Source organism: Scyliorhinus torazame, chromosome 1 (assembly GCF_047496885.1).
Source record: "Scyliorhinus torazame isolate Kashiwa2021f chromosome 1, sScyTor2.1, whole genome shotgun sequence".
In the NCBI taxonomy this organism is placed as follows: Eukaryota; Metazoa; Chordata; class Chondrichthyes; order Carcharhiniformes; family Scyliorhinidae; genus Scyliorhinus; species Scyliorhinus torazame.
The window spans coordinates 49723312-49743992 of record NC_092707.1 but is presented as its reverse complement, the minus strand read 5'-3'; the positions used below and the strand labels follow the sequence as shown (position 1 = coordinate 49743992).

The 20681-nt window shown below is 43.4% G+C and overlaps 2 protein-coding genes across 6 annotated transcripts in view; one reads left to right on the top strand and one right to left on the bottom strand.

The window, feature by feature from the left end:
• The window catches only part of emid1 (EMI domain containing 1), a 531354-nt gene extending 520730 nt beyond the window's left edge, over positions 1-10624 (top strand). For all 3 annotated transcript variants that reach the window (XM_072491083.1, XM_072491261.1, XM_072491172.1), the window contains one exon: positions 8753-10624. In XM_072491083.1, coding sequence (XP_072347184.1) covers positions 8753-8883 — 131 coding nt within the window. In that variant the 3' untranslated portion in view covers positions 8884-10624. The remainder of the gene's footprint in view (positions 1-8752) is intronic.
• Positions 10625-11051: 427 nt separating this feature from the next.
• rhbdd3 (rhomboid domain containing 3) overlaps positions 11052-20681 on the bottom strand; it is a 74007-nt gene continuing 64377 nt past the window's right edge. For 2 of the 3 annotated variants that reach the window (XM_072491355.1, XM_072491466.1), the window contains 2 exons: positions 13872-14297; positions 11052-11395 (listed from right to left, as the gene is read on the bottom strand). In XM_072491355.1, the coding sequence (XP_072347456.1) occupies positions 11239-11395; positions 13872-14297 (583 nt within the window). In that variant the 3' untranslated portion in view covers positions 11052-11238. Of the gene's footprint in view, positions 11396-12935; positions 13054-13871; positions 14298-20681 lie in introns of all 3 variants that reach the window. The other variant, XR_011938341.1, reaches the window with a different exon arrangement.

The window sequence follows — 20681 nt, the reverse complement described above, 5'->3', positions numbered from 1 at the left end:
GTAACTTGTCGTTTATCGAACAGCGGAAGGGACATGCTGCCATGTAGGGCAGCACGGTAGCATTGTGGATAGCACAAATGCTTCACAGCTCCAGGGTCCCAGGTTCGATTCCGGCTTGGGTCACTGTCTGTGCGGAGTCTGCACATCCTCCCCGTGTGTGCGTGGGTTTCCTCCGGGTGCTCCGGTTTCCTCCCACAGTCCAAAGATGTGCGGGTTAGGTGGATTGGCCATGCTAAATTGCCCATAGTGTCCAAAATTGCCCTTAGTGTAGGGTGGGGTTACTGGGTTATGGGGATAGGGTGGAGGTGTGGACCTTGGGTAGGGTGCTCTTTCCAAGAGCCGGTGCAGACTCGATGGGCCGAATGGCCTCCTTCTGCACTGTAAATTCTATGATATCTATGATATCTATGATATCTATGATATCTATGATACATGCTACACATATTAATACGCAGGGCCCTATTCTTTGCAGACAGAAAGAACATGTACACACGTTGCGCCTGTTTCCGTCAAACAAAATAAGCGATAGCCATTCGCTGGTTCATTCCTCAGGGAAGTGCCTTGACCAATCAGTCAAGCTGCCTGGCTTAAATTTTTAAACAGTGCTTGACAGTTAACTGTCAGTCACTATTAATTGGTGCACTCTCCATGTCAACACCTCTTATCAATAACAGTCGACGTGGCAACCAATCAGCACTCTCTTTTCATACAGTATAAAGTTGTTGTTTCCCCTGACATTGGTATTCTTACGATTGTCCTGATGAGGGCAAGACCAAAAGCTTCGACGACATCTTTTTTTGGTAATACTCCCAAGTTATGCAATACCAAATGTCTATTTATTAAATATTAAACAGAACTCATGTTTCTTGGTTTTATCTGCTGTCATCTTTATTTTACTATTTAAAACTGCTCCACATAATCTTTCAGATATACCTTTAAATTTAGTCAAAGAATGTATTAGTGACAGAGAAATATGACGATGTTTAATGTTGGGCATATCATAATTATAATTGCCAAATAATTTATAATGGTTTAAAACTATTTAGGCAAGTGGTTAAAAATGTGATATTACTAAAACACAGCCTAGATGAAATGGGAAAGTGTTTGCTCAAGTTGAATAGTCTATAAAGGCCCAGTAAGAGAAAACGCTAATTTTAATACAATAAAATACCTGCTGTGCATTTTAAAATAAAATACGTAAAGTCTTCTCAAGATACTTACATGGTATTGTAATGCTTGACTGGCTCAGTTTAATTGATGCAAGGAATATGCACATTTGTTCTGCAAAACTGTCCACAGTTTTATGTGGGCCCGTCAAGGCCCACGACGACTCGTTCCAATTTTTATTTTATTCTTTCATTGGATCTGGGAATCACTGGCCCATTTGTTACCCTTCCTAATTTGTTGCCCTTGAACTGAATGGCTTGCCCACCAGGCCATTTCAGATGGCAATTAAGAGTCAACAACATTGCTGTGGATCTGGAGTCACAGGTAGGCCAGACCAGGGAAGGATGACAGATTTCCATCCCTGAAAGTAATGAATGAACCTGATGGATTTTTACAACAATCAATGATAATTTCCCGGTCACTATTACTGAGATTATCTTTCCATCCAGATTTTATCAACTGAATTTAAATTCCAGTGTCTGCCACGGTGGGATATGACCTTGTATCCCCACAGTATTAGCCTGGGCCTCTGGATTACTAGTTCAGTGACATGACTGCTACACCATCATGTTGCCTTAAAGGGAAGGCGGGGTGGGTCTTAAGTGAGCAATTATTGGCCATTTAAGGGCTACTTCCCATTGGCTGAGCTTGTGAGGCTGGCAGGAAGCGTTCGGAGGCAGTGGGGAGGCCCGATGGGCCACCCAGCTCGAGCTTCAGGCGGGAAAGGAGGTTGCCTCTCTCAATAGCCCCCTTTCCACATTAAGGCCAATCTGATTGGCCAGCAGCTTTCAGAGGCTGGACGTTTTCCTGAGTAAGTGGTGCAAGTCTGGTCTCCAGCCAAATAATGCTCCTCTGTATCTAAAATGGCTGTGAGGTTGCTATGATTGGCAGTGCTGCCAACTCTTTGGGTGGCCCATCGTCCGATAGGTCTGCCCTGCATCTCTGCATATAATTACATATTAATGATATTGTTCACGTGATGTGGATTCATCTCAAAAAGAGGCTGAGCTCAACATTACATTCTATGAAATGGTTTGATTTTAAGTGTGTAAATATTTTCATTATTGGTAATAAGTAACAAAAATAAAAGGCCAAATTATTTCTTACTGAGTGAATTTATTAAATAGGTTTTGTAAATTTTAATCCAGCAAAGGCAGTAGCATTTCAGTCAGATATAGAGTTCTCAGGTACTGCATTTAGCATTTTTTTTAAACATCCTCTCAATTCTTGTTATCTCCATAACACTGTAAAACCTACGATAAATCTAATCTACTGAATTATCATAGAGTTCAGCAAAATGCACATTCTCCCCGTGTCTGCGTGGGTCTCACCCCCACAACCCATAAGATGTGCAGGGTAGGTGGATTGGCCAAGCTAAATGCAGCACGGTTGCACAAGTAGATAGCACTGTGGCTTCACAGCGCCAGGGTCCCAGTCTCCCGCTGGGTCACTGTCTGTGCGGAGTCTGCACGTTCTCCCCTTGTCTGTGTGGGTTTCCTCCGGTTTCCTCTCACAGTCCAAAGACGTGCAGGTTAGGTGGATTGACCATGATAAATTGCCCTTAGTGCCCAAAAAGGTTAGGAGGGGTTATTGGGTTACTGGGATAGGGGGGAAGTGAGGGCTTAAGTGGGTCGATGCATGGGCCGAATGACCACCTTCTGCACAGTATGTTCTATGTGCTATGTTCTAAATTGCCCCTTATTAGAAAAAAAAGAATTGGGTACTTTGAATTCAAAACAAGAGTTCAGCAAAATGGTTACTGACTCTCACCTCAATTGTTTAAGCTCTTTGCCAAATTCTAACTTTGCACCCGAATGCATTTTCTTCATGTTTTTTTTCTTTGTTTCCCTCTCTTCACAAAGTGCGGAGCACATTAAAGTGAAATTATCTGTTCTACAGAAGTAACACTATTTCTCTCTCTGCTGTCACACATGCCGGCATTTCAAAACTGCTCATCTATCAAAATGTCAGTCTACCTCAAAAAATAACTGATTTATTTTGGCTTGGAGACGTCCTTTGCTTTGCTGTTTGTCCTGAGAAGACCCTAGCTGCTGCTGCTCCCATCCCCATTGCTGTCTGAGCACAAGCGGGCTAAATTGGATAGACCCAAAAAATAGGAGTAAGGATCGTCATGCATGATTAGTCCACACCCAGCATGCTGTCTTTTCATTTGAATGACCTAATTGCCAGGGACGCATAAGCAGGGGGCCCAAAATCATGAGTGGCTAGAACCAGTTCAACTGAGCCTGCACTGCTGAAAAGGGGAGGTGCACTGTGGCTGGAGCAGATGCTGCAAGTTATGGTTGAAGAGAATCTGACCTGGCAAAGAGTGTGGAATGGTACAACGTGGGAGAGGGCTGCAAGGCTTCAAACTCTGCACTGGAGTTCTCGATGGAGGATGTAGAAAGGAAGAGGAGATGCCCTACAGTGGGGAAAGGAGTGTCTCCAGGCACACAGTCGAAGGGCAGCGGGAGCAGATAGCTATGGAGGCCAGTGTCGGGAATCAAACCACAAGGAACTGGATGCAGTGCCGCAAGAAGTTCAATGACTTCTCATGGGTGGTCAAGATCAGAGAATGCGTCCTTGATTGCCATATTTGATCAACTCTACCAAAAGCTTCAGACATTGCTCAATTTACTAAAGCCCCTTAACTCACCTACCAACGATTCCTATCAACTGAGACTCGAGCCTACCATTTATATGCTTCACCTCACCCTCACAGACACATGGTGCTGATGCAAGCCTCACACCCACATCTCGCAGATTGCACAGACTCTCAGCTATTCAACTACGTCAACCAGCCAGGCCACACAACACTCACTAAGCACACATCCCTCATCCTTGCAGGAAAATATGGTTTAGCAGAAGCAGTTGGAGAAAACCAGATGGGAGGCATGGCCATGTATGTGCTAAACCCCTTGAAGTAGATAGTGTTGCCCATTATTCGAACAACCATTGCTGAGGCTGTGGCAGTGACATTGGCAGGGCTAAAACTGTTGAAGATGGTGGTATCCTTCTGCATAATACTTCTTCTCACATCCTATTTCCCCCTATGCCCGCCACTCTTCATGCTATAAGCATGCACCTTTTGCTTTTCCCCTCCCAGCACCACAATCCTACCGTTGAACGTTTCTCTTTCAGATACCCAAGAGGGGCAACCTGGCCAGGCAGTAGAGAAGCACCAATCTGAGACTGATGAAGAAGACACATCACCATCACTTGACTTCACAATTTCAGCCACCAGATCAAATACTGAAACTACACATATCTTGGGGAGGGGATTGGCATCTGCACCTGCCGAGACATTGGGCACGAGTGAGCTGCAAACAGCACAGGGGGAACAAATCACACACGCTCCAGCATGCCAGAGTGATAGATTGCCCATAGGTTCCACTGTTGAGGACTTAGATGGGGACTTCAATGAGACAAACTACAGAAAGAACGCTGATGGGTGTGTGCAGCAAAATGCTTGGTGCATTATGAAGTCTAACTGAAAGCCTGCAGTCAGCACCAAGGATTGGGTCTGGCATCAAACTAAAAGGAGCTTTGTGCAGTGATTGGATCCCATCATTTCCACATGGAGGTGGACTCCATTCACATATTCGCAAACCCTGCCATGACACCGCACTTTACGGCCAATGGTGCAGCATCCATTGCAGCACAAGCAGCAGCCGCCCAACATCTGAATGCTGCCATGCAAGCTCAGACTACTGTCTTCACGGTTGTGGATTACAGTGTGCAAAGTGGCTTACGGGCTGCCATGGCAGTCCACCAATGTGACCTCCAAGAGTTTATTTGGGTTGCTGCAAGGCTGCTCCTTGGGAATGACAGTGTTTCATTGGAGCATGAACCTGATGTCCTCTCTCAAGAAGGCGGCATTTTACCTCCCACTACGCCAGTGCCCTTGCTGATGCTGGTCAGCCAATTTAACCAGACTGCTGCCACCCGTGTTTTGGTGGTGCAATCTACAGCCAGGCCTTCTAGGCCACGTCATGTGGCAGCATGGTTTCCATTGCACGCAGACTGTGCACGTGTGCGATTTGCTTACTGATGTCGCTAGCCCTTGTCAGTCTATGATTTGCCATGGTGGCCCAAATGTAGCCAGGTCAGTGAACTGTTCCAAAATGGAGGCTGTCAGATTAGCAGGCAATGGCATGCATGATTCACTGCCTATAGTCGCAAATCATCTGGAATCCCTTTAGGTTTCGCTTTCACTATAGGGTAGAGTTGAGATGTGGCACTTGTAAAGCAATGTGCATGCAGGCACCAGTGTACTGCACCACAGGAAGCTTGCAGTCCCAGCGAAGTCGCATGTTCATTCCGTCTGCTTGTCTGGCATGCATGAATGAAACATAGTTAGCTTTTCTTGAATAGACAGTGAGTGACCTCCTTACACAACAGTGGATGACATGCTGCAAGATGTTGCCATTGTCTCTGGTGCCAACCCAGGAGCCAAAAACATAAACCTTCTTTCTCATGGTCAATCTCACATGGATCTTGCTCTGCTTTGAGATTGCGGGCGTGATTGAACGGGACAAAAGTCCCGTTTTGGGCGTGTTTACCGGGGTGTTTCTCGGTGCCTGCAGCGGGTGCCTCCAGGGTGCCCAGGTGGCACTGTCGGGCTGGCAGGGGCACTGGCCAGAGTCCGACCATCCAGGGACCTCTAACGGTCTGGGAGACACCCCATGATTGGTCCATGTTTGTGTGTACCAGTGCTAAACAGCACAATGACAAGGTCTCCCAGGCATGGGCATTTGTTCCTGGGCCTCGGGAACATCGGCACTGACATATTTAAGTGAGTCTAACTGCTTGGTGACTGTCTTTGACTCTTTCGCCCCGCCGCCACCCCCGCAAAGAAATTGATTTTGGAACCCAGCCAGCAAGGTTAGCTATCAACCTGGCCGCTGCTGCTGTCGCAGATGCACGGTTGCATGAGCACCAGGGCTAGCCCAGGGAAGATGCTGCACGACAGGAGCCTGCCCCAGAACAGCAGGGCCCAGCTAGTGAGGCACAAGTGCCAGCCGTCCGAGGAAGAGGTGTGAAGGCGGAACCGCATCTGGCCACATTAATATGGTCGGTGCTTGACCTTCAAGGAGCTCCTAGACCATGGGCTGGATTCTCTGTTTTTGGGACTATGTCCCCACGCCGTCGTAAAAACTGCGGAATTTCACGCCAGAAAAACTGGCGTGAATAGGCCACATATTCATAGCCCTGCATGGTGCTAGCAGTGAACCAGCGTGAAATCAGCAGCTTTTGCTGTATATATGGGCCCGCGCACTTCCAGGTCAGAGGTCGCACATGCACACGGCGGCGGCCTACAGCAGCTGCGCCATCGTGGAGCTGGACCTTAAACATAGTGCCCCCGATCGGCTGCGTGCCCGACCCGGACCGCCCACAAATTGCCCGGTCCCGTATAAGGCCCCCCCCTGCCCTACGATCGGCCCGCCCCCGAGCCAGTCCGCAGCCGCCACGCTAGTATCCCGACCAGCAGTACCATGCTAGATCCACGCTGTCGGGATTTCAGCCAGTTGGGGGTGGAGAATGGCGGGGCGGGCCTCCAGCTAAGGTCGCAGGTAGGGGATACGCGTCGTTGTTCGGGGCCCGGAGAATCGGGGAACCGGTGCCGGTCCCGATTCCATGCGAGGAAATGTATTTCTGCCCCGGCACCGGCCGCAATTTCGGCATCGTGGTGAGGAGAATCCAGCCCCATGTGTGCCATCCTTAATTCTGGTTCACTAAAGAGACCGTGCGACACCTGTGCCTGGTGGCGATGTACCTGGAACTGTGAGGGTTATGAGGACACTTGCTCCCGGTGGCTGTCGAGTTGACACTGGCCCTCAACTTCTATGCCAGTATTTAGTCATCTGCAAATTGGGAGATAGTACATTTAGTTCACTCATCTAAATCATTGTGAATAGCTGGGGTCCTCACACTGATCCCTGCAGTACCCCACTAGTTACTGCCTATTTGTTTTCTGTCTGCCAACCAGTTATCTATTCATCTCAGCACACTACCTCCAATCCCATACGCTTTAATTTTACACACTAATCTCTTATGTATTTCGTAGAATCATAGAATTTACAGTGCAGGAGGAGGCCATTCAGCCCATCGTGTCTGCACTAGCCCTTGGAAAGAGCACACCATTTAAGCCCATGTCTCCACCCTATCCGCAGAACCCAATCCAACCTTTTTGGCCACCAAGGGCAATTTATCATGGCCCAATCTACCTAACCTGCACAGCTTTAGACGGAGGAAACCGGAGCACGCGGAGGAAACCCACGGGGAGAACGTGCAGACTCCACACAGACAAGTGACCCGAGATGGGAATCGAACCTGGGACCCTGGAGCTGTGAAGCAACTGTGCTAACCACTGTGCTACCCACATTGCAAATACATTTGATGCATAACCCCTTTGTTCTGGTCAACCTTAAAAGGATTTCATCGGTGTATTTTTAATGCCCTGGACAAACATTAACCAATTCCTTTTTTAAGACGCTGGGTAGTCTAGTGTTTTTTATTTTTATTGTAATAGATTATTGAATTTACTTGATCGCACCTAAAAAGTCACAAGTGATTTTTTTTCCTGATACAATAGCCCGTGCACCTTTAATTGCCAAAACCATAATATATACACTAAAACTGAGGGGGCTGTCGCCTTTCATAAAAGTCAACTGGAAAGGGCTGATTGATAAAGGGTATACAAAGAATATTCTTTTTAAAAATTATAAATTTGTATGGGCCCCAATTCCCTAAATCTGATGAAATGTACTATCTGAAAATATCACTTTTTTCTTTCATAATTATACCCTGTATTAAAATTGAGAGAAACAACACAAGTATTTGCTTTGACTTAAGTGTGCAGCAATTAAACAGACTAATCAAGCCACCTCATCTTTCGATCTTTAAAGTTTCAGACTAATTCCCCTCCATTAGTGGCAAACCTGAAATTTTCCATCAAATCTGCTCTAATAATTTCCTCTTATTTCTACAAGCTTTGCCAATACTAAATTCTCGAGCAACACCAGAAGCCTGGGACTGACTGCAAGTCCTGCATGAAATAATTTTAATGTGTTTTAATTCAGCTGTCAGAATTCTGAAGATAGTCTGAAAATGATTATGATTGTTGTTACCATGGGAATGCTTTTTTGCATTCATATCAAATTTCTCTCTGCTATTTTAATTGGAGGTGCATAAACAATCATTAAAATAGCAGAGCAATATTGTACATTAACGCATACATAAATATTGTTGTCATTTCCAGCCTAGACATTTCAAATTCCAGCAATTAAATTACACCTCGTAAAATGCTGTGCTTTAATGGTCAATATTCTGAACATACAATTCAAACTCCATTCTTCAAACCAGTGAGCTTCTCCCAAATAACTCCATCTGATGCTGCTATGAGTGAATTGAAAATGTAACGCTATAGTTCAACAAAATCGGCTCATGATAACATTGACTTAAGTATTTACCTCCCTATTCTTCTCGTGGATTATTATGTAACAGCTTTTTTTTAAAACAGTACTTTCCTTTCTGCCCAAGTTCCTGCCCAACTCAATTTACTATGTTGTCTTCATCATAACAGAACCTGATCATGGATCTGGAGTAGATCCTTACGCGACTGTACCTCCAAATTTCTTCAGAGGCAAGAGAGGCAGCTTTGCAGCCTACAAGATTATCTCACACAGGCTTGCACATAAAAGTGAAGAGAAATGATTCAGGACACTGTAAATGTCAAAAATGTAAACGGTGTGGTGCCTTCCTGAAACAACATGTGGTAAACTGGGGTAAGCAGATTACCAAACCACTGGAACTGTTCATAAAGCGTTTATTTTGTCCTGTGCGTAATACATCATTGGACCAACTTGACTTGCCTCGTCCAACTTCGAGCATTTTGCTCTATTCGTGCTGAAAATAACTTGTGTTTTAGGCTGCTTTCTTAATGGGAATCTCAGAGATCTGGTAGAGACGTCACAAAATGTGTCACCATTTGATTACTATTCTGTGTTTTTTACATAAATTTAGCCTCTGGTGAATATTTCACAAGGCAGCCACTCTCATATATTTGTGAAAGTGTTTACTTTGCATTTACTTTTTATCACAAGTAGATTACTTTTTCGAAAATGCTGTATAATCATACTATTGCCATCGGTCTACATGATGTATTTCTAAAGATAATGTAGTGGTATTACATGAAACAAAATAATTGTTTAATGAGACACTCTCCCTTGGTCACCTCCTTCCATATCATTCTCTCCAAAATGATCACCATTTATGACAGAATACTGGTTCCATTCCATTTTATGGATCTAACAATCTCTGTGTACTCAGGGTCTTTCTACTTGTGTTTTTTTGATTTGAAGTAGGTTTGCCAGTAGTTACTACTTAATTGGAATGTAAATAATTTTAGATCAAAGGGAAGAAACAATTACAAGGGATTTAAATTTTTAATTTCTCTCATTTTTGGAAGGTGTCTTAAAAGATCAAGGAAAGCAGCCTTGTTACTTTGCAAATAGCATGGTTGCATTGGAAGGTACACGTTTAAAGCCCACCTTTCGAATTAAAGCTGGCAATGGTTTGCATTTTAATGCATTCTTGAAAACTGGAATGAAAGCCTGGGAGAAGTTTATCAAATGGGATCCTGTCTCTTTAAATTATATTAGAGCTACTTTACTGATTCTCTTACATTTATGGTAACAGCAATAAGGGATAGTAAAGCAAATCTTATTTTCAGTGAACCATTGAAGTTGTTTTCCTATGGTCGGATTAAATGTAATTTAGAAACTTTGTTTTATAGCATATTGAAATGATCCATGCATTACTCAAAAATATTAATCCCAACAAACACTGCCTTTTTCTATTACATTTGAACATTACATACCAGTAATTCCTTAACATTTTTAACTCTTATTAGAAACTGTATTTTGTAGCTTTAAAGGGCATACATTAAAATAGATAGCAAAGCAACAAAAAAAATGTTGACTAATTGCATATCCAATTTAAAAGTCACAAGACAACAGAGGACTGCTACTTAAAATTCTGGATCAAAATAAACAGGACATTTTACCATCAAAGCATGAAAATATAAAGTATTTATGTGCAGATATCTCCAAATTTGTACTTGAAGGTAGCATTTCAATTACAGTCATTTTGGACTGTAACAGAATTATGTGTGTCTTAATGGTGCTCAGTGTGCAGTGTTTAATATTATAATTAAGACAACATGTGTTTCTGATTTCAGTTTGCTATTTGTTTATCTACAGATTCTGTATCTTGAATATGGGCTTTTAATGCAGGTTGCTCGCAAAAGTATTCACTTAAGTATATTTACGATGTACAACTTTGGTACCACTGTGTTTTCATATACAGTCTTAAAGGGCGTACTTAATTTTCAATACAGAGCACTGTTTTATACCAACCATGAGACGTGTGTCATTAAAAGGTAAATTAAGTCTTATGACCTATTTGTTTTGATGCTTTGCTTTAATTTTAAAAATATTTTATCGCTGTATAAAGACAAAAAGAAATGTAAAAGTCACTCATGTGACCAAAGTTGGTTACAGGTTTAAGCTATTACGCTTTTGTAGGAACCAGTTTGAATTCATTTTGTTAATAATGTTTATTCATAATGACATTTCACATAATTCCAAACTTACAACAAGATTCAATTTTAGCACTTGGCTGTACAGAAATGCTTTAGAAATATATATATTTCACTTTAATTGACAGGCTTCATGCCAAATACTTCACACTTGGCACAGCCAGGTAGGGAACAGATTTCAAAACATCAAAACCGTATCCGCTTGTCCAGCATTCCTTTCAACGTATACAAATATTATTGATCATTCCGGAAATATATTGTTGAAAAATGACCACTGGGCATGGAAATTTAAGGAACAATTTTATTGGTACATAAATGCAAATGTACAAAAATGGTTTGAACTGTGTTGATATTTAATTTTTCTGACCCATTCAAAAGTAGCATTGAATGGCTGTATTGATATCTGCTTTGACGACCCTATAAAGTCATTTGCTTTGGCGGGGGGTATTATTTAGCAGTGCCAGTAACATTCACTTAGATATCGGTTTCATATTTGCAGTCACAACAGCATCCTCTCCAACTTGATCTTCCACAAGGAGGTTAATGGCACCCTCTACCTTTCCTGATGCAGCCAGTGCTAAAACAGCCTTTTCAGTTGAAAAGCCCATCTGTTTTAATTGTTGTAGCCTGAGCGAGGGAGAGAGAGAGAGAGAGAGAATGAAAGCAAATGTTAAGTACTGTATTGCATAAAGGATTATGTGTAGTACATGGGAAATGGTATTCTAATTATAGTTCCACTCATGAAATCCATTGAGAAAGTTGCAATCATTTTTCAACAGAATGATCGACGAGGCAGTTCATGGACACAACAGGGTTAATTTTTTACTAAGGCTGTTGGTTTAAAATAGATGATATTGAATGGAACTGGTCATTTGAGCCCTCAAGGCTGTCCATCGTTCAATAAGATTATGGTTCATTCTCTGCTTCCTGAACCATTTCAACTCCCTTGATTCCTTGAGTATCCAAAAATGTCAATCTCTCACTTGAATATATTCAACAACTAAGCATCCAAGCTGCCTGCGGCAGAGAATTCCAAAGATTCACAACCCTTTTGAGTCCAAAGCGACCCAATCCTTATCCTTAGACTATGGTCCCCTCCCAGTATTCACCCTGTCATGTTCTTTAAGAAGTTCACACATCTCAGTGAGATCACTTCATTCTTCTAAACTCTGAGGAATAATAATAATAATCTTTATTAGTGTCACAAGTAGGCTTACATTAACATTGCGATAAGTTACTGTGAAAATCCCCTGGTCGCCACACACCGGCACCTGCTCAGGTACACGGAGGGATAATTCAGAATGTCCAGTTCACCAAACAAGCATGTCTTTCGGGACTTGTGGGAGGAAACCCACGTAGACAGGGAGAACGTGCAGACTCCGCAAAGACAGCAACCCAAGCTGGGAGTCGAATCCAGGTCCCTGGCGCTGTGAAGCAACATTGCTAACCACTGTGTTACCATGCCACCCTAGTCTATTCAATCTCCTCTCGTAGGACAATGCACTCATTCCAGGAATCAATCTAGTAGCCTTCACTGCAGTCCCTTGAAATCAAGTACATTCTTTCTTAAGGTGACCAACATTTGGTAAGACCAAAAAATGTGGACTTACCATTATCCTATGCAACTGGCGGTCTATTACATACTCCGCTTGAATTTCTCTTCCACGGAATTCAGTAGAAAAGAGAATGCGTTGCGGAAAAGGCTGGCTAATTCAATGTTACCCACTTTACGCCAAAGTTAAATCTACCCTCTGTGAGCCGTAGCCCTGTATAATGAAAGGCTGACTGCTTAGCGACAAAGACAAACCATTAACAAGCACATTTTTGAGAGGATTCATGAGCCATGCTCAGCTGCCAATTGCAGCACAATTAGATCCAGGGCTGCACTAAACCTCTCATCGAGAAGACCATTGGGATTCTCTTAGTTCTGCTGCCAGGACATTTCTGGTGACCTCTTGCAAAAAGTCTACAAAGTGTCCTATTTGATATTGGTTTGTTCTAAGCTGCTGTAACAACAGTGACCATCAGCATAATGAGGGAGATGACACTGACAGCATAAATGATAGTGAGGAAGCCAATGGGTTCCAACTCCTGCTTGCAACCAGAAATCTTCCAATATTTCCAGTTGGCAACCTAAAATTTTATTTAGCTCAAACCCCGTACTTACCTTTGTCTTGCTACCTCTGTCTTCTCAGAACCTACTTTCTTGATCGTCCTTTCACTCATTTCCTCTAACTCTTCCATTACTGCTCACTGCTCCTTTGTGAGACAGTTTGTGGTATTTTCTATTTAAAGAAGGTACAAGTTGCTGCATTGATATGTAAAAGTAATGTAATGTATGGTATAACCAAGGTGCTCCATTGACAGCTGCCAAACAAAGTTCCACCATATCTACACATCTGGATTTGCATATACAGACTATGGCACTAGTACCCGTTATAAACATGGATTGGCATGAACAAAAAAAACGAAGAATTATTTTGTGTTTAAACAGCCATGTACCCTTAATTAGGAAAATGTACAATTTCCAAATATAGTACCGGGTTTGCAACAAGTACTGTGAAATGATCAACTTGAGAAAACTCTATTAACCAGGAATTTTTAAAAAATCCATTTCAAATTATTTCTTACCCAAATTCAATTGAACATTCCTTTCAAACCAACACCATTTTGAATGTGATTCAAACCATTTTTGGATTAAACGTGATTCGAACCATTTTTGGAAGCCTGCCGTTGCGATCGGATTGAAAACTATTTCTGTGGACATGTAATTTAAGGATTTGACAACAGCAATGGCAGGCAACTGAATTTGACTGCTTGCTAATCCTTCCGAAACTTAGGCAGCGGAATTCTTCGTCGGCGGGATTCTTTGGTCCATCGACAGAGCACCCACGCCCATGAGTTTCCCGACGGCATGGGGATGGCCACAAGAGGAAACCCCATTGGCCCGCTGGGGGAAACGGAGAATCCCACTGCAGGCGGGGGCGCACAGCGCCAGAAAACACGCTGGCAGAACAGAGAATCCCGCCCAGGATTTTTTAAAACATTTTTGGTAAATTGTATTTACTAAGTGCCTAATAATCTTTTATTGTCAGTTACCTACCGGAGTGAAGAGACTGAAGATTTAGATATTTCCACTTTACTGCTCTGGCATATTCCAGATTCTTGCAAGGAGGCGACAACACCAGCATGAAAAAGGTCCTCATCCGTGAGAAGACCACAAGCAGCAGCAGAATAAATATTATCCGGATTCACGTGATAAAATTCAGAGAGATGAGAGTTTGGATCCAGTTGTCTGGGATATGTAAAATCATATTGGTTGTACAGGTCAGCTTGTAAATAATTGGTGTGTGCAGATCCACTGTGAGGCTGTGAAACAGGTAACGTCTGGTTGGAGGTTCCAGTCCACTGAGAATCCATCTCAATATTGTAGCTATTGCTTTCTCTTGTTGCAAAGTCACCAGGGGCAGCCGTTGAGTGAGCCACTGAAAAGCGGCGAGTATCGTAGGCCTCTGCCATAGGATGAAATCTGCAAATGTGATTGCGACATGGTGGATGGTACAACCTTTTTGAAAATATTCATAACGGTCGAGCCAAAACTGAAATATTTAGTCATAATTCACAGATCAAACATAAACATGTAGAAAAATATATTAGTAGAACACTTTAAGCTCACAGGCAAGACTGTACTTATCTACTAATTATTAGATAAATTAGAGGCCTTGAAATAATTATAGTTTATTTTAACCTTGTTCGTAAAGTTGAAGTCCAAGGGGCTAAAGGAGCAGAGACAGCACGGATATGAAATGGGCAAGAGACAAAAAGCTGGGTAGTGGTCAGCAATTGTTTATCAGGCTGAAGGGAGGTAAACAATAGTGTCCCCCTGGGCTTAGTATTAGGGCCATTGTTCTTTCTGATATATATTAATGACCTCTACTCGGGTATAGAGGTCATATATTTTCAAAGTTTGCAGATGACACAAAATTTGGAAATGTAGGCCCAGAACTATCGATCTCTGAATAGTCCTACCCCAGACACCCCACCCCTCACACCCTTCCCGAGGTGCGCTATGAGACCACTTGGACAACACGACACATTGACAACATGGAAATTGCCTGGGCAGCATCCAGAAAGTCACCAACTTGTTACTTACCTGAATAGTTACCCAGGAAATGTTAGACAGGAAAATAATGTTCTTACTCCTGGGGAACTATACATAACCACAGGGCGGCATGGTGGTGCAGTGGTTAGCACTGCTGCTCACGGCGCTGAGACCCGGGATCGATCCCAGCCCCGGATCACTGTCTGTGTAGAGTTAGCACATTCTCCCAGTGTCTGCGTGGGTTTCACCCTCACAACCCAAAGTGTACAGTGTAGGTGGATTGGTCCTGCTAAATTGCCCCTTCATTGGAAATAAAATAATGGGTACTCTAAATTGATGGAAAAAAAACCTCCCCCTACCATCCATCTCCTTCCTGACCCTCCGATCCCCCCCTCAAACCTCCGACTCCGCCTGACCGAACCTCACCACACTTCCACCCTACCCAGCTGGCACTCTGCCATAGAGTAGAATAGAATTTACAGGGCAGAAGGAGGCCATTCGGCCCATCGAGTCTGCAAAGGCTCTTGGAAAGAGCACCCCACACAAGCCCACGCCTCCACCCTATCCCCATAACCCAGTAACCCCACCCAACACGAAGAGCAATATTGGACACGAAGGGCAATTTAGCATGGCCAATCCATCTAACCTGCACATCTTTGGACTGTGGGAGGAAACTGGAGCACCCGGAGGAAACCCAGGCACACACGGGGAGAACGTGCAGACTCCGCACAGACAGTGACCCAAGGCGGGAATCGAACCTGGGACCCTGGAGTTGTGAAGCAATTGTACTAACCACTATGCTACCCTGCCACCCCACCTACCTACCTCACTCACTCACACTTATTAACACAGTGAAAAGCTAGTTAATATCTCAAAACATTTCACTATGTTCGTTAAAGAAGATTTGGCAAAATATTGCAGCTAGTGCTGTAAAAGGGGGACGTGGTTTGGCTTCCGTCGACAATCCTGTACTATGAAGAATGACTCCCAAAACATGCACGCTCTACATTTCTGAAGAATACCACCATTTCAGAAGTCCTGGGGTAAAAATGTAGGGCACCTGTGCAAGGTTAAAAAAAAAAAGGAGCATGGTGGCGATCCATCTGTGATTGCCACTCCTTGGAAGATAGTCTATAGTTAACAATCAGGAGGATATTGACTGGTGAAATTGGCAGATATGGTTCGGAAAACTTGACACAGAATTGGGAAGTGATTCATTTTAGTCCAAAGGTGGAGTAGAGATAATATAAACTAAATAGCACGATTTTAAGGGTGATGCGGGATAGACTTGGAAGTTCTCTGCAAATCTTTGAAGGTGACATGACATATTGAAAAGATGTTGAAAACATACGAGATCGTCAACTTTATACATAGAGACATAAGAACGTTTATAAATCCCAGGTTAGGCCTCAACTGAAGTATTCGGTCTAATTCTGGGCAGGTGCAGGGGAGATTTATTGGCATACTAGAGATGGGGAACATCAATGATATGGAGAGACTAGAGAAACTGGCATTGTTTTCATTACAGCAAAGAAGATTAAGAAAAGTTGCAAAAAAGGTATTCAATATTATGAATAAGGAGAAACTGTTTCCACTGGTAGTAGCGTTGGTAACCAGAGGCACAGATTTGAGATAATTGACAAAAGAAATAGGGAGATGTGATAATCCAGAATGCTCTGCCTGAAAAGGTAGTGGAAAAAGAAGAGTTAATGACTTTCAAAACAGGAATTAGTTATATATATGAATCAGCAAAATTTACAGGTCTATGGGGAAAGAAAAGGAAAGCAATATAGGCTGAATGTACTCTTCCTGTGCTACCCCTTTCTAAATGTAACTAAGTTCTCTCAATCACTTAGTAGATACATCTACTGTCCAATATGGTACTGACCTATGCAGATCGCAAAGCCTTCCTGGGCCATGTCCTACTTAATGAGTTGTTCGATTTTAAGTGGGATGCTGGAATTGGTCTCAGTTCTGAAATGTGATTTGTTTTTTTGAAACAACACAGACTTTGATGCACGTGCAGGTTCTCAAATCCAAGTTCATTGCAAAAATTGGACAGTCTAGCTATTCCGATTGCTCAGGGGTCTAACAAGAGGAAATAACTTGGAATTTGTTTTACTGAGTCAAAATGTTTATTTACCACTATCAGAGGTCCAAAATGCATTCCGATGATTCTCAAAATGATGGTGCCAATGGCACTTTTCAGTTTCTAGAAGCAGAAAATCAGCTCAGCTATTGCAGTGAAATTGTGAGTTGCAGCTCTAAGGATACCCTGGGAGGTTCACTGATTCTCTTCTCAGTGCCACCCGTACTTGATTCTGCTGCTCCGATCTAGGACCAGATTCTATGCCACAAATGGCAAAGAACAATACAGCACAGGAACAGGCCCTTCGGCCCCCAAAGCTTTGACCGTTCACACCACCAACCTTTGCCAAAACCCTCAGCACATTCTTGTGCCGTATCCCTCTATACCCATCCTATCCATGTGTTTGTCAAGATGCTTTTTGAACGCCGTTAATGTATCTGCTTCCACAACCTCCCCTGGCAACACGTTCCAGGCACTCACCACCTTCTGCGTAAAAAAACCTGCCTCGTACATCTCCTCTAAACTTTGCACCACTGACCTTAAACCTATGCCCCCTGGTGACTGACCTCCCCCCCACCCCCAGGGAAAGAGTGCCTGCCCATGCACTCTGTCCAGGCCACTCAATCTTGTAGACTTCGATCAGGTTACCCCGCAACCTCCGTCTTTCTAATAAGAACTAGGAGTAGGCCCTTCAAGCCTGCTCCACCATTCAATGAGATCATGGCTGATCTTTTGTGGACTCAGCTCCACTTTCCCGCCCGAACACCATAACCCTTAATCCCTTTATTCTTCAAAAAACTATCTATCTTTATCTTAAAAACATTTAATGAAGGAGCCTCAACTGCTTCATTGGGCAGGGAATTCCATAGATTCACAACCCTTTGGGTGGAGAAGTTCCTCCTAACCTCAGTCCTAAATCTACTTCCCCTTATTTTGAGGCTATGCCCCCTAGTTCTGCTTTCACCCGCCAGTGGAAACAATCTACCCGCATCTATCCTATCTATTCCCTTCATAATTTTATATGTCTATAAGATCCCCCCGCATCCTTCGAAATTCCAACGAGTACAGTCCCAGTCTACTCAACCTCTCCTCGTAATCCAACCCCTTCAGCTCTGGGATTAACCTAGTGAATCTCCTCTGCACACCCTCCAGTGCCAGTACGTCCTTTCTCAGGTAAGGAAACCAAAACTGAACACAATACTCCAGGTATGGCCTCACTAACACCTTATACAATTGCAGCAGAACCTCCCTAGTCTTAAACTCCATCCCTCTAGCAATGAAGGACAAAATTCCATTTGCCTTCTTAATCACCTGTTGCACCTGTAAATCAACTTTTTGCGACTCATGCACGAGGACACCCAGGTCCCTCTGCACAGCAGCACGTTTTAATATTTTATCATTTAAATAATAATCCCTTTTGCTGTTATTCCTACCAAAATGGATAACCTCACATTTGTCAACATTGTATGAAAACAGTCAAGACTATTCAGCCTCTCCACATAGGTAACGCCCTCTAGACCAGGCAACATTCTGGTAAAACTCCTCAGCACCCTCTCCAAAGCCTCCACATCCTTCTGGTAGTGTGACGACCAGAATCGTGTGCAATATTCCAAGTGCGGCCTTGCCAAGGTTCTATACAACTGTAGCATGACTTGCCAGTTTTTATACTCGATGCCCCGTCCTATGAAGGCAAGCATTCCATATGCTTTCTTGACTGGCAATTCCTCATCCCATAAATCCGAAATTTCTGCCTGAAGCACACAGTCCACATCCAAGAGCAAAACAACATCATGAGGTAGGAACTATAGACAGGACTGTCCATAGAGAGCATATCAAACAAGGCAGACTACTATAGGCTCACACTCCTGACCTTTAGCCACCTGCTGCAGGGGAGGGATGTCTGCTTTATGGGCCTGCTCCTGGGCATGGTCAAGATGGCCTTCCCCCAGGGTGGCATGTGGCGCAGAGGATAGCACTGGGACTGTGGCGCTGAGGACCCGGGTTCGAATCCCGGCCCTGGGTCACTGTCCGTGTGGAGTTTGCACATTCTCCCCATGTCTGCGTGGGTTTTACCCCCACAACCCAAAGATGTGCAGGTTAGATGGATTGGCCACGTTAAATTGCCCCCTAATTGGGAAAAAAAAATAATTGGGTACTCTAAATTTATAAAAACTAAACGAAAAAAAAAAAAAAAGATGGCCTTCCCCAGGTCCAAATTTGAGACAGCTAATGGAGTTATAGCTCTGACAGCCTACCTTTCTTCCACAGGTATAACCAGGCACCGGTGACCCAGGAAAAGGAGCACATGGTGTCCACCACTGTGCTTCAGGCCTTCCGCAACAGGTGGACACCAGAGAGCACATTCTGCACAAAAATATTTGTATTTAATATGTTTTATTTATTAACTGGGAGTGATTTTTTCTCTCCGTTTAAAGTGCTTCATTTAGATTATTATTTGGGTTGAAGACCCTGGGGCAACCTGTAAATTACAGAAGAACCAGGGACCCGGGTTCGATTTTGACCTTGGGTTACTGTGTGGAGCTTGCACTTTCTCCCTGTGTCTATGTGGGTTTATTCTGGGTACTCCGGTTTACCTCCACAGGCCAAAGATGTGGCTAGGTGTGGATGTGGATTGCCATGCTGAATTGTCCCTTCCCGTCCCGTATCAGCCTCCCCGAACAGGCGCCGGAATGTGGCGACTCGGGGCTTTTCACAGTAACTTAATTTGAAGCTTACGTGTGACAATAAGCGATTTTCAATGGTTAGGTTGGGTTATGGGAATAGAGGGGGAGAGTGGGCCTAGGTTCAGGTGCTCTTTCGGAGGGATGGTACAGACTCGATGGGTCGAATGGCCTCCTTCTGCATTATAGGGATTCTATGAAGTAGGAAGTGTTCCATGGTTGCGCACCCCTTGCTGACAATCCCTTGCAACGTGTCAGTGAAGTGGCACTACAAAGTGAAAAGAATAATTCTTCAGGTATTTTTGACTGCAGATAAACTCAAATCTTTGTTATTTTCAATATCATAAATGCTTCCATAGTGACGCCAAAGTTTTTAGCATTATCTATTGTGTTCATTTTTAATGCGGGAATTCAAAATGCCCTCATCAAGAGACAGAGACAGTCAGCATCAAAGGGATGGGGGAAATGTTTGTATAAAGCACGTAAAATTCTAGAGTTGCTGCTGCTGACTTTGATTCAAGGAATTTGGAGACACACGTCAGCTCTTTGTCCCATTGCCTAATATGTCCTCAAGGCAATGAGAACTGGCCAAAGTACACAGTAATGTGCTGAACTACTGTGGTGTCCGTTATGATTACTTCTCTAAAGTATAAGCTATTTTTAATCTCTTGTTCTATTTGGGGATAAGTCTTTTTAAGAAGAGCAGATAAACAAACAGTGCTTCGCTGCTTGGTGGAGCATGCACTAAGTCACAAAACAGGCTGAACACAATCAGCAGCTTTTAACTGTGGCGGGATACCCTACCTGATAATGTAGCTGAACCTTCAAATAACCTTTCTGTATTGTGACCATGCTACATCGGCATTTCATTGCTTGCAATTTGTTCTCTTAATCTGATTTGCAAATTCGGTGTAAGATTTGTGGATCTAATTACCTCCACATGATGCTGCCAAATGGCTGTTGTCTTCAGCTCTTAAACTTTTTTTGCCAAAATGTTCAATTTTACAAGTTTAAGAAATTGTCGTTTTTTAAGAAAATGTT